The 13,907-nt window shown below is 43.1% G+C and overlaps 1 protein-coding gene and 1 non-coding gene across 2 annotated transcripts; one reads left to right on the top strand and one right to left on the bottom strand.

Moving 5' to 3' along the window:
- Positions 1–2,461: 2,461 nt before the first annotated feature.
- Positions 2,462–2,533, bottom strand: TRNAA-UGC (transfer RNA alanine (anticodon UGC)). The gene has a single exon. It is a non-coding gene; the product is annotated as a tRNA-Ala (tRNA).
- A 208-nt stretch (positions 2,534–2,741) lies between these two features.
- mRF1 (mitochondrial translation release factor 1) lies at positions 2,742–13,904 on the top strand. Its single transcript, XM_075672309.1, has 7 exons — positions 2,742–3,198; positions 5,420–5,511; positions 7,043–7,226; positions 8,888–9,051; positions 10,305–10,422; positions 11,844–11,980; positions 13,688–13,904. Exons 1-7 carry the CDS (start codon positions 2,745–2,747, stop codon positions 13,889–13,891), a joined length of 1,353 nt encoding a protein of 450 aa, XP_075528424.1. The 5' UTR covers positions 2,742–2,744; the 3' UTR covers positions 13,892–13,904.
- The last annotated feature ends 3 nt before the right edge of the window (positions 13,905–13,907 follow it).

Here is a 13,907-nt window from a genome sequence, read left to right as displayed (position 1 = left end):
ATCCAGTTCCGGCTTTGCGCTATTGGCTGGTCGCTCATAGCACTTCCGGGCGACGAGCGACGAATTCTAGATTTGCAAAACCGAGCGATCGCGCGACAAGACCTAGCGATCTGTTCAAGCGACGGCCTGATCCGTCGCGCGAACCCGTCGCTCGTCGCTGTCGCGCACAAAATCGCGCTAATGGGGTTTAGCCTTTAAGGCTTATGCCTTAATGAATAAATAAAAGGTTAGCGCGTAGTGGAGAAATGAGAGAGAAAAGAGAAGACTTGTTGTACAAACGCTGTACTTTGTAACGGTCCATTTCATTTCTCAGAGGGACCTCTGCCCACCGCCAAGCTGTAGACGGCTACAGGTTCAAAGGAGCGAAACAACTTAATCTAGACACCTCGCCGGAAATATCAGTGGGGTTGCCTTTAATATGTGTACACATTTTTTTTATTAATAAACGTCTCTCTCTCTCTCTCTCTCTCTCTCTATCTATCTATCTATCTATCTATCTATCTATCTATCTATCTATCTATCATTTCTCATTTTCATATCATCCGAGAATCTGATACGACTGATAAAGGTGGCGTTCGAGACAATGATGAAGTGATAAAAAAAATCGAAAAATGAACGTTTTGAGAAGTCATATCACTGTACGGCGTAGCGCCTTTCTGAACTGCCTCTCCAAAATATTGTCATCCTGTGTATTCTTTTTGTAAGTGAAGTGTTGAAGAGCTGGATCTGCTGTTATATAGCACGTTCCGTCTCCCATAAATTTAGTGAACCAAACATTAAAAAAAAAAGAAAACGAAAGCTCCATGCTAGAAGTTATCCACCGAAATTAACCCATGCAGTGAAAGTTCATGTGGAAAGATATATTCAACCGGAAGGAGTATAAAAGAAATAAATGCATTACTCAAGACGACTTAAAAACATGCCTTGGCAGGTAGGAAAGGGTTTAGCGCTTACTAAAATTCGGTTCGTTGTTACCATTATCGACCCGTCATCAACCAGACAAGGAATGGCATGGAATCGTTATCTTAGCCGATCCCGCCCCAGTTTCAACATATTCCCACGTCGCTGTGTGTTAACGCAATAGCGTGAACGGTCCCGTATCGCAGAAATAGCCGTACATATTTAGGTGTATGCACAGTCCCGCATTGCTATGTGACGTGTGGTATATGCGGGTTATATTGCCACGCCATTCTATCACTAAAGTTGCTCATGCCTTGTCTTACATTCTTTACAAAGTAATTCCTCGGAATTCTGATAATGACAGCCCCCTAACAAATGACATGGAACAAAACACCGACAGCGCATGCCTTTTATGTTAAATCTTCTCAGACCTAAATGTCAGAAGCGTGAGACAATAACAGAAACCTGAAGATGATGTAACTTTTTTGGCTAGGCTGTGCACTATCTCCGGGATTGGCCCACGCTAGAGGCGGCGTTTCTACCAGAAAGCTTATCTTTAAGAAAGCTTGCCTTCGTGTACATTTCGGCTACGTAAGCTGAAGTGCCGGGAGGCGTGAGAAACAGTCAGGGATCTCTGAAAGCTACGATGAGCGCTATGGTGCCGTTGTCAGATGGGAAGAGGACTTGTAACCCGGAGGTGCCACGTCCCAGATATTACATGTACTCATCAACCCACTATCATTGCACGAACTGAGCTAATGCGCCCACCGCACAAACAGCTGTGTCGCACTTAGAGGACTTGAGCCCGACCGATCCTCCAAAACCTTCCACGGTTAACTTAATCGCCCATTCACACGGTGCGCCGTAGAAATAATGCTCGACGGGCGCCATTATAAAGCAAGTTTTGGGCTGGAACTTTGAAAGTCTTTGCAAAATTTTATTCAGGAACAACAAGCTTTTACATTTTTTATTTTTTAATGTTTATTTGGAAAATTGAAAATCTCTGCCTATATATGTATACTGCACTGTCAACATGATAAACGGGACAGGACCTCTGTCAAGCTTACGAGCGTTTAGTCCTGTCTCCTTCGCTGTCCAAGAGAAAAAAAAAGACTGAATTGAATTGAGTTGAATTATCCTAGCGCTTATAGCAAACAAGTAAAAGCGCTTGAGCTGTGTGCAAAGTACAGCCGGCGCGGCTCTCGCACTGGTAGGAACGGGTTTTGCTGCTCACTAAACATCGTATTCGTGCCATAAAAAACAAACCCGCATCGCTAACACCAGGGTCCCAATGCTAACACGTTTGTTTTCGACTAGCTTCGAGCGCACGCTCATAGAATGGCGCTCTCTAATGCAAAAGCGAGACCCGAACGCGCGTCGCGCAGATTTGGGCACCGCAGTTGCCGTACACGGATGAGAGTTGAATATGAAGCAGTCCTCTTCATCGTCCTTTGTTGTTTCGCGCTCTTTTCAGAAGTATGCTATTTGCGTAACTGGGGCTCATTTGCATATTAATGTTTACAGCGTTAAAAAAATGCGCAGCAAAGAAAAAAAAAATGCGTGGAGGTGCCGGGGATCGAACCCGGGGCCTTTCACATGCAAAGCGAACGCTCTACCACTGAGCTACACCCCCAAAGATGCTTGCTTAGTCTTAAAAAGCACACATAAATATTAGCTCTATATTTTTGTTCATATTTGATGAATAGGTAATTTCTAAATAATAGTGCTTAGATTTTTAAAATAACTTTTGTGGAAAGAACATGGCACGTAGCCATCTTTCTTTCCTTTGAATAACGCGCATTTCCGAATTTCGCGTGCTTGTTTGCACCACGTGACTGCCTAAGATGGCTGCTTCCTTGACCAGACGACGGGCCCTAAGCGGCTTGCGCGTCTTCTCCGATCAACAAATATTCCTTAAGCAATCGCTTCGCACGACCGAGTTATGCAGGACGTTGCAAACATGTGTGCTCAGGCACTCTATATCGCATAGGGTGACGCATAACGCTAGCTTTTGGACACGCTCCATTGCCGCGCCGACGCCGCTGCACCGTCGACACTTCGCAACCCTTCCTGAAAAGGACGCTCTAGCCGTCGATCCTAAACTTCTGTTGAAGTACTTCCAAGTCGTGGCCAAGGAACTCAAAGAAGTGGAGGAGGAACTCCTCCGACGTTCGCTAGATGCGAAGAGGACCAAGGAGCTCAACGACAAAGTGGCACGGTTGTCGGGAATCGTACGCCTGTTCGAGAAAGTCAACCAACTCAGAAGGGAAGTCGACGGTCTTAAGGACTTGGAGAAAGGTTGCCCCTTTATCTACTAATCTTTCGTGATTGGTTGAAGCACTGACGATTTGTTCTTTTTTAACACAGAAAACAACTGCATTTTCGAAACCGCCAAAAAGAGCCTAAATGCTCCGATATATATATATATATATATATATATATATATATATATATATATATATATATATATATATATATATATATATAGTCACAATGGCACTTTCGATGACGATAGAGCTATATCGGGATCAAATTTCACGATCGTAATTGGCGCAAGCTTTGTAAGGGAACCAACCTCAATCGAGAAATCCTGTACCGATCAGGCACTAACGCAATCTTAAGTGCCGCATATTTTCACATGAAACCATGTGACAGCTCAGAAAATCAGGGGATGTATTCTGCGACGATCACTTACGGCGATACTATCGCCTTGGCCACACCTTCGCCATCGGAGCCAATTTTAACAAAATTGGATGAGCTGATTGGCTGGTCGAGCACTACGTCATCCGATTTTGCTCAACCAGCCAATCAGCGCGCGCCTGCCGGCGATACTATCGCCGAGGCGACACTGCCGCCGAAAGTGATCGTCACAGAATACGTCCCCAGTTGTCATTAATTTTTAGAGGAAAAGTTCAGTGCACAAGAAAGATATTATTGTGTCTATGTGCCTATCCGTACCAGCTTGCTGCGGTGAATTTTCCTCCTCAAAAATCACAATTGATGTCGCACGGGCACTTTCGAGCTTGCTGGAGTCAATTCAGGATGAGTACTACTACGCGCCATTTTCACGAACACGCCCGGTTTGCTCCTGCTGCAGTCGATCGCACTCAACGGGTTTTACAAGTCAATATCGGTGATGCTCGAAACCAATTCTGTGACACACGCAGCATGCTTAGCACAGATATAATTTGCCGAGTATGACAATCTGAAAGTGAAACAGCCCCCGTTCCTTGTATTTGTCATGTTCCCTTAATGACGCAACACGTCGTCGTCCAATGAAACGTTTTATCCGTGAGGCCTACAAATGGCGCATCCGTGGGCACAAAATCACTTCTGTAGGAGGCTGATCTCATTTTGGAAACCTTTATAGACTAGCAGTGTATCAAGGTATGTTGTTGGTCGATGAAAAATTAAATTGCCACGCACCTCTCTACTTTGGCACCATATTTAGATGTTAATAGGTCGTAATATGTATGATATCAGAAAATTTAAACATAAGTAGCAATGATTAGCAATCCTAATGGAGAAAGCATGGGGTGTCAGTTTATTGTTCCATAAACAGTGGACAAGAGCAAATTACGAATTTGAAAATTGAATCCAATTTGCACCCAACGAAATTTAATGTTGTCTTTAGCCTGCTGGTGAAGCATGCTGCCAAAGCTAGGGGAGGGGTAACGATGTAGCACTGCGCTCTTCCAAAAGGGCTTTCAGGGCTGCCTGTTTAAGATTACCCGTGGATATCGTTCTTGGAGTTCTTGCACACATATATAAAAAAAAATCTCAGATACATGTGTCCACTCGGATATTTATCTATACATTTATTACTTAAATCCACATTCAGTCCAAAGAACAATACCATAGGGAAGTATGCACTATATATCTCAGAAACAGAAGTGAAAGTGAAACACTTCATATATTTGGCTAACAGAACGTGTGCATGATATGAATCACAGCATACGTGTGTTGAAAGAGAGCAATCAGGTTAACCAAGGGGCTCGATATTTCGTGCCAACCACATAAAGCCAGCAGATTATGAAGCCAAGGAAAGCGTAAGAGAAATAGCTGAGTGTTCAATTGGGGGCTAATTGGTACTAGATTTTTTCCAGTGCATTAGACCAATACGACAGAAAATGTGTCAGTGCTCTGTCTGTCCTTTTCTGTCATCAGTGTCCAATGTGCTCGCAAACATAGATTATGCAGCACTAACCAACGTATTGCCCAACCTTGGGTAATTGGTATGTCTCGGTAGATAGTAGATTTAACAGCATAACAAAGGGCACATGAGCCGTTCTGCCGCCACGCGAGCCATTCTGCCTTTGCGATTCCTTTGATGTCCTGTTTCAAGCTATTAAATCCCTTCTTTACCAAGGTAACAGTTGTTTTATTGATAGTGTAGAATTTGTTGTGAGTAAAGGTTAAATTTGAGATAAGCTTTATATTTGTAATAAAGAAAAATGGAAATGAATGTGTGAGCATGCATGCATTGTGTGGCTGATGGTCCTGTGTTCATGTTCTTTAGATTTTGCCAAGACAGGTGATAATGAAATGCTCACCATGGCCTTGGAGGACCTGAAGAAATGTAAAACTGAAATACATGATATTTATGACCAGGTAAGTGTATGGCACATGAGAAAATGCTGGCTTCTTTGTCTTTGTTGCTGTGTTAGCTTGTGTGTAGCTGGTTTTGATGTATCAACATTGCTTCTGTCACTGGCCCTCATTCCTGTTTGTTTAAGCTTCAACAGAAAACACACTTCGCCATGTTGTGCCATCAGGTCATTTATGCATCTGCTTATAATATGAACTCATTAAGTGCCCCTTGTAGATAGGTTGCTACAATAATTTCATTTCGTAGGAAATAAGGTTAACATTTGTGAGAAAAAAAGAAAAAGATGAAGAGCTTCATGTTTTTGTCTGTGTAATAGCCACACCTCAAAGAGCTATTGCAAAGTTCTGTATTGTATCCTAATGCTTTATCTCAGCGATTATGATATGCCCAAGTGCAGTACTTCAGAAAATCAAGAAGATCAGATTGGTGGTGATAAACACGACTTTCTCTTTCCACTTGGTATAGAGTAAACTAATTTGAAATGTTGTTTTCTGGGAGAAAATTGTTCATCTAATGAGAATAGCATAGTTTAACTAGAGTTATGGATTATGCTCCTAAAAATTGCTTAGTATTTGTTCTGTGCCAATTAAATGCATAGTGGTGGGGAAAATTTTCATTGAATTCAGAATGTGCCTTCCTCAAAATTTTTCCCATGAATGGAGGCATAGGCACACCATTCATGATTTTCATATTGGTGGTTACTGCAAGAATCCCGTGCCACACTGGCAATTAGTCAGTAAATAAAAAAAAATTATCTTTGAGAGAAAGGGGGCAACTGGAAAATTCGGAGAACTACAACTTGACTTGGCACCTCCCACTATGAAACAGTTGAGCAGTGAAGCTGGCACAGTTTGCAACATAACTTTGTGCATATTTAAGCAGCTGCACAGGGATCATAAAAAGTGATGACAAATTATTGCACATCACATTTTAGCGGCCATTGTCATACGTAAGAAAGGAGAGGAAAATAAGAGAGGGAGACCGTGGTCATGCTAGGAATACAATGGGCAGTAGAAAGGTGACATGCAGAAGTAGAGAAAATATTAAACATGTCTTTAGAGCATCACTTTATGCTTTCTGTTGTTAACTTGTAATAATAAGCAACAAAAAATGCATATCATAATCACAAGCAGCATGAGTCACATGTGCAAAAAGACCTGGTATGTCACTTGGGGAAAACAATGGATAGAGAAAAGGCAAGTATATCACTATCGTTCAACTTCGGAAGAGTGAAAGACCATTAAAAATAATTCATGTTTTTCTTTCTGTTTATCACTAGAGCTTGAACTCGCCAGAGAGCTTGCGAGCACCTGTCTGTTGACACCGTAGTAGCACATTCACAGAAATATTGGGCTCGAACCTCACCCCTGTCGACAGCTGGCGACTATAGCTCAAGGGTACTCATGCTGGCATGCTCCAATGACGAGAACGTGGACCTTTACACTTTTGCAACAAACTGTATGTGCGGCTTGTTTTGCAGCAAACTCTTGGAGGAGTGTGGGAGTTAACATCTTTTTTTCATTCCTTGTGCAGATTCTAGAGCAAATAGTTCCTCCAGATCCCGTGGACTCGAGCGAGGTGCTTCTTGAACTGACGGCCGGAGTTGGAGGCCAGGAAGCCATGCTGTTCACTAGAGACATCATGGAGATGTACATGCACTACTGCAGGTGGAAAGGGTGGAGCTGTACACCACTGGATTATGAAACCGCTGACCAAGGTGTGTGGTCTTGCAGTCCACAGTGCCGCCTAGTCTATCAGGTGTTTCAAATGTGACCAAGTAATTATCACACAAGGCACAGTTTTTCTCTCTTCTTCTTCTTTTTTTTTTTTTTTTTTAACAGCATCACCGCATTCACAGTAGCAAAGACTAGGATCTATGGACAGTGAAGAAGCATTATCACGAGAAAGTGTGAATAAAATTTGGATTCATTGTTGGGCAAACTTGTGCCCAGAAAGGAAAACACTTAAAATAACAGACGTGGTGGTAAGCATAAACGTCAGTTTTCAAGTCTGAGCTCGAGGGTCAAGCATTATTTACATGCCAGAGTAACCACTGGTGCTTGCGTAGAATCAAGATTAATTTTCTAACTTGTTGATTAGTGATTATATCATAATGTTGACATTCCTAACCATGAATGACGTCCTGGCAAAAAAAAAAGTATTTGCTGCATTGTGTTTAATCATTACTCGGGGTGCTCCTAAAACACGTTTTTTCAGGCTGCAATAATCAAGATTTTCAGTCAGTAACACCATACAGCCAGAAATGAAAGAATGCATCTATGTCAGAGTACTGTGACACTGGAACTGAAGCTGTCGAGGTGCCCTCTAGTTTTTGAAATTGAGTTGTTGCTGCTCCAGCACCAGGAAAAATGTGGTGTAAATACATGTTCATTCATGTACACACATTTTAATGTGCGTATTTCGTTCTAGTGCCACATTATATAGTAAACCACTGGCACCACTGTCAAAAGATTCTATTGTACTTTGCACTCATGCCTTCAAGAGAAAACGGTTGTGTTCACTTGTCCATGTGGACAAAACAAAAGTAAATTAGTTGTGACAAACATGCAAGAGATGCTTTTCCCAGCTGCAGTGACTAGTGATGCACTGGTGCAAGTGACTTGCCATTAGTATCACTGAATATTGCTGTCATTTGAATGGCTGAACTCGCCTCGCATCACGCAGGAAGTGCAGTAAGGTTACTTAGTCTCCTCTTGAAGCCATGTGCTAAGGCAGCAGGCTGGTCTAATTGCGGAGAACATGCCCTTAGACAAAGCGTTTCCAGACATGCCTTGTGCCCGAGTAGGCCCATAGCACGTGGTACACTTCTATCACCTTGTGCCAGTCTTCTTGTACATTTGGGGAAGGCGCACCTGCGCATTCTCCCAAATTTTCCGTAAAATATACGAATTTGTGCTCATATTACATTTCTGCAAACGTTGCGCAAAGCTTTACAAAAATAGGTGCTCCTTGCAAAAAAGTTCTGCTGGTCAGTTTTTGAACCTTCTGTTGGAAGTCTTGCCCCCAACTAATCCAAATGCCATAAACTTTCTGTGAAATATTCTCAATCCTGTGCAACCACCAAACTGTACACAACGATGCTAGTGGCAGCGTGATGACGGCTGCATGATGATGCAAGTCACAGCATGACAGAATGAACAGAGGGAACCTTTTTAAGCTGCTAAACTGGACACATCGAAATGTTCTATACAGTGTCCATATTCTATGCTTGTTCAGTCATGCATGGGTCCCAGCATAATACGTTAAAAAACAAGGATTTTGAGTCATTGCACTAAAATTTGCTTGATTTCAAGCCCTGCTTTGGACTGCAAGGTGGCTGCGGGCCTTTGCGACTCCTATTTTATTGTCATTATGCAGGTGGAGTACGGCATGCTTCTTTAAACATTGGTGGAAGGGACGTGGGAAAGTTTCTCAAGTTTGAAAGTGGTGTCCATCGTGTTCAGAGGGTGCCAGCAACAGAGAAGTCTGGCCGCATACACACTAGTACCATGGCTGTTGCAGTCATGCCAATGCCTAGCGAGGTGAGATCAATCGTAAAACATACTTGTATCCGTGTGTGCACGTGTATGCAACAGTCTGCAAACCTTTAGTCATCTTCAGAAGAAACATAGGCACATATGCAAGAGGCACCAATGTTTTTTTCATACTGCAGTCATACATAGCATAAAGAGTGCCACAGCTGCAAGTATATTTGTTGAGAGTGCCACTTCTGTGTTTGATCCGGATACGGCCGTTATGATGTGGCCAATGAGCGCAGCAGTCAGGTTTCCTTTTCTGGTTACATGACTTCAAGTATCCCCATTTAGAGAGCAAGCAGAAGCGGTGTGGGCTTTGGCGAGCAGTTGCGCTGCGTTCAGTGGCACTGCCTCGTCACATGTGCTGCATAGGCACTCATATTTCAACTTGCATATGCGGTCTCTCTGAAGGTGCAAATGTCCGTCGGCCACCTCATCTTTTGATTGATCGGATATAATATGGTAACAAAGCACTCGGGAGCTCCAAAATTCTTCGTCATGCGGGACTCCATTGTAAAAATTGTGCCCCATACCATTTGCGATGGAGCAGGCTAATTATGTTCAGCAAACAAAAGCTTCTTTCAACACATATGCAAGAGGCACTTAGTTAAAAGAAGCTGCATGTTTTTTTCTGCACTCTTTGCCCGATGCATTGTGCGACTGCAGCTAACCTTACGACATTAGGCTCATGACATGCTAGTGGCGTTCAAAAGTGTTCAGCCTGCTCTTTTTGTCTTCTTTATGTGTCTTGAGGATGATAAAAGAGTGGGAGGGGGGGGATGCTACCATAGCTGCTGCACACTCCAGGTCCTCCCATGCAGTTTCTGTTGTGGTGTCGACCAACGCTTCCTATATGAGGCATTGTATAGGCAAATTTGTTGCAGCAGTCTTCACTGTAGAGGTGCTCAGAATACATAAAGATAGGAACTCAGCCGAGAATTACAGAATCCTTTGTTACACAGGTTATTTCATCGTAGAGATGCTCGACCGTATACATATAGTACGCACCTGGCCAACATGAAGAACTGGCAGCATTTGTGCTCATACAGCTACAAAAGCCCAACGCCATGATTATGAAAAATATGTGCTTTGCGAACATTACGACTGCAGCTTGGGTGAAGTGTTTTCCCTCGCTCCCTTTCATCCCTCATCAGTAGCCTGCCAGGCCTGTCGCTAGGCTAACCTCTGCAGTCGTCATTAAACCAACTCTCTACAACAGCTCGCTCACTGGTGGTTCCCTTTTTTCTTTGCCAGAACAGGTTGAGGTTGTCATCAGCCCGAAGGACCTGGTCATTAAAACGAAGAGGGCTAGTGGTCCTGGAGGTCAGCATGTGAATAAGACTGAGTCGGCAGTCCAGATGCAACACATCCCAACTGGTAAGAAACATTTGCCTTTTACACTCTGAATGAACTTACCCCAGTGAAAAATACCCAAGTCACATCGAAGTGTCCATGCAATTTATAAAATTGGCTGTCGCCCACATTGAAATTTGTGCACTTGCTGCAAAAACTCCCTGCTGGCATAGAGCGTAAATAGCACTTTTCTGTCTTTGATAATATCCCAAAGCCAGTTCAACTGTGAAGGGCACTGCGTTAGAGGGGCTTCAGATTGGTTTTTATCGTGTGGCTTTTCATTATGTAGTGAAATTCCAATACACAAGTGTTTTTGCATTCTGCCTTCTTCAGGCAGGACCTTCCCGAAGCAAACAAGCCTGTGACCTTTGCTCAGTAGCACACACCACCGTAGCCACCGAGCCGTGACAGTGTATCTTGACACCCTTGAAAGCACATATAGTATCATATCTTATGGCAGCTTATAAAACGGTTTGTACAAATGCAGGGAAGAACCTAGCAGTTTGTGCATCTGAATGAATGTAGTCGTGCTGGTTTCTTGTAGCATTCAACTTCACAGGGAGCTCCCATGTGCGATTTACTTTGCGACTGGAAGATGTCACCTCACTGTTACGTTAGGAAGTTTTAGGCTTTGCGCACCCGAAGGGAGAAAAGCCGCTCGGCGTACAAAATGTAAGGAGGTATACAAAAGAAAGCAATCAAGGCACGAGGCTTCCGGTACGCAAAGACGCTCTGGTGCATTATTGCTAAGACTCCCATTTGTCCAGCTTTCTCCCACTTGAGCGCCTTACATTGATCAGCATGTGAAACTGCAGCATGAATAGCAGCACAAGACACAGCAATAAATTAATTAGCACCCATGGCTTTTCAGCAGTCATAGTTATAAATTGCTAGTTATAGTCCCTGCCATTGGTGCTGCTGGAGACAGCCTTAGCTAGCCAAGGCTGGTCTGCTTATTAGTTACTATGCTGCTGGCCTCCTTAGCAGCCACAGTGGTGCCACCTTGTGGTGAAGAGCTTAACCAGAGCGGACACAAGAGCTATTATTACTGGCTGAGGTGACTCACTGGCTATGATGTTCCACTGCAGAGCAGGTCACAGATTCAATTCCCAGTGCCTTAGCAGCTGCATTTTGATGGTAGTGAAATGCAATAACGCTCGCATACTTATGTAGGTGCACATTAAAGAACCCCAGGTGGTCAAAATTAATTTGGATCCGACTCTATTTTGCTTCAGCACATTAAACCTCATGAACCATTCAATAACTCTCAAGTTATCCTGTAGAATGCACCACGTGAATTTGATCAAAACATTTGCCATTAGCTCCCACTTAACTATTGCCTTGTGTCAGGCAGGAAAGGCATAGTTGAGGGGTGCCTTGACATTCCACGACTGCAAAATGTTCTCAAAATCTATGTAATGTGTCCCACTTCTGTCTGTCAATAGGAATCATGGTCGAATCGAGCCAGGAGCGTTCGCAGCTCACTAACAGAGAATTGGCCTTGAAGATCCTGCGGGCAAAGCTCTACCAGATGGAACTTGACAAGCAGCTGAGCCAACAGTCAGCCCAAAGAAAACTGCAGGTATTTGTGGAGGCAACTCTTTCTTCAAATACGGTGGCTGCTCTTTCCATTTAGCTTGACTCTTCCGAAGCTCAGCCAGAGAAAATAAAATCAGTCCTGGAGTTCTATTGCTTCAAAGCTGATTGTGATGCCCATTAATTTATTACTGCAGAAATTTTTGGAAAGACCGTACGATAATGGAGATTTAAAGAGTGCAGTTTTTACTTTCCCCATTTCTCAACACGTTTCCCTCGGCTGAGACAGCACAGATAGCCATGCCCTGCCTACTGCTCCCTTTTTTCTTTCTGTACTGCACTTATGGTAACACTTCAGGGTCAGCGTCCGTCAAAGCTGCCAGCTTTGCATGCCACATTTTCTAGAGATTGGAGGGGTGTGCGTGCAAGCAACTCGTAGTCATGAATGACTGCTGAGTGACTGGCATCATAAGCAGTACTACATTATAGAGGGTGCCCTGAAAGCAATTTCTGATGCAAAATTATGGCCTTCCCACAGCTGTAGTTGAATATTTGGCTTGTAACGGCATTGTCAACACATCATGAATGTTTTTTTATAGCCTTCAAAATGTGTTGCAGTGGCCCTAGAAACCCGAAACCTTAGCAGCCATAGGGAATGTTTCCTTCCCTATTCAACAGCGCCTAGCACCCACAGGGATGTACAGTCAGGAGCAAAAGTCTCAAGACCAGAGGCACCGCAACAAGTTTCTTAAGCAGTGCGAGCACAGAGTTATGCCATTGTTCGACCAATGCATTGCATTGACACAATTCCACATTGCTCAGCTGTGACAACTCTAACTGCTGCCCTGATCTCCCTTATTTTTTTGCTCTTGAGGGAATGTTTTTGCATGATACACCAACCTGCATTTATTTCAATGTCAAAAGCAAATTCAGTGGTCAATGCGACGTTTTCGCTCACATTTCTTAACATAATTGCCTTTTTTGGTCCAGATCATTCAATAAGACACTTGCATCATTGCACGATTAGTAAAGTAATGACAAAGCAGGGGCATGCTTGCAGTGTCTTTTCAAAGTTCAATTAAAGACACGTCACTGTATTGATCTGCCACTAACTGCCATTGCAGAGAATTGTCAAAATGTATATAAAATATTTGAATGGTGCCATTGTGGTGCTCTCATAGCCAAGCAGCAAGAATTCACATTATTTGTCCTACAAACAGTTGTATATTATATACTATGTAGACTCTTGTATTCAACACAGCTCAAGTTTGTCATACCACATAACTTGGTGCGGATTAACAAGCACAAACAGTACTAACTAGAATGTGGCTTTGCATTTTCACATTGACCAGTGTCTGTGAGAAGCAATTCTTGTTCGTAGACTGTTTTGAAGCTAAGGAATATTCTCGGGAACTAAACATGCACCAATGTTCAAATCAACTAAAAAAAAGCGAATTTTGCACATGCAGCGCTAAGCATGTATGCCGTGGGCAGTTTCTTTTTTTTTCGGCCCTTTTTACTCAGTAACAGAGCTTCGCGTTTGCATTGCCAAAAAGGAGCCTTCTTTTCAGAAAGCAAGCCTCAGCTCAGTTGAGTTCCTTGGGCTAATGAATCTCGTCTACAATCTTTTAGTATTATTTCACTAGAGTCCCATTTCTTTATTAATGAGAAATGTGAGAAAAAACTATATGGAAAATGTATGATCTGAATAGAGTATTATTCTTTCCACTCTCTTTTCCACTGCATTCATCAGGTGGGGTCAAGAGGCCGTTCTGAGAAGATAAGAACATACAACTATGCACAGGACCGTGTCACCGACCACAGGATTCCAATAACAGTGCACAACATAGAGGAATTCCTGCAAGGAGAAGAACAACTGGACAATGTGATACACAGACTGCTTCAAGAGTCGAGAAAAGAAATAGTCCTCGAAGTGCTGCAGCCAGTAGTAAAGTGATATAGAAATAGACGAC

This window comes from Dermacentor variabilis, chromosome 10 (genome assembly GCF_050947875.1).
Source record: "Dermacentor variabilis isolate Ectoservices chromosome 10, ASM5094787v1, whole genome shotgun sequence".
Taxonomy (NCBI): domain Eukaryota; kingdom Metazoa; phylum Arthropoda; class Arachnida; order Ixodida; family Ixodidae; genus Dermacentor; species Dermacentor variabilis.
This window is presented reverse-complemented; position numbering and strand designations above follow the sequence as displayed.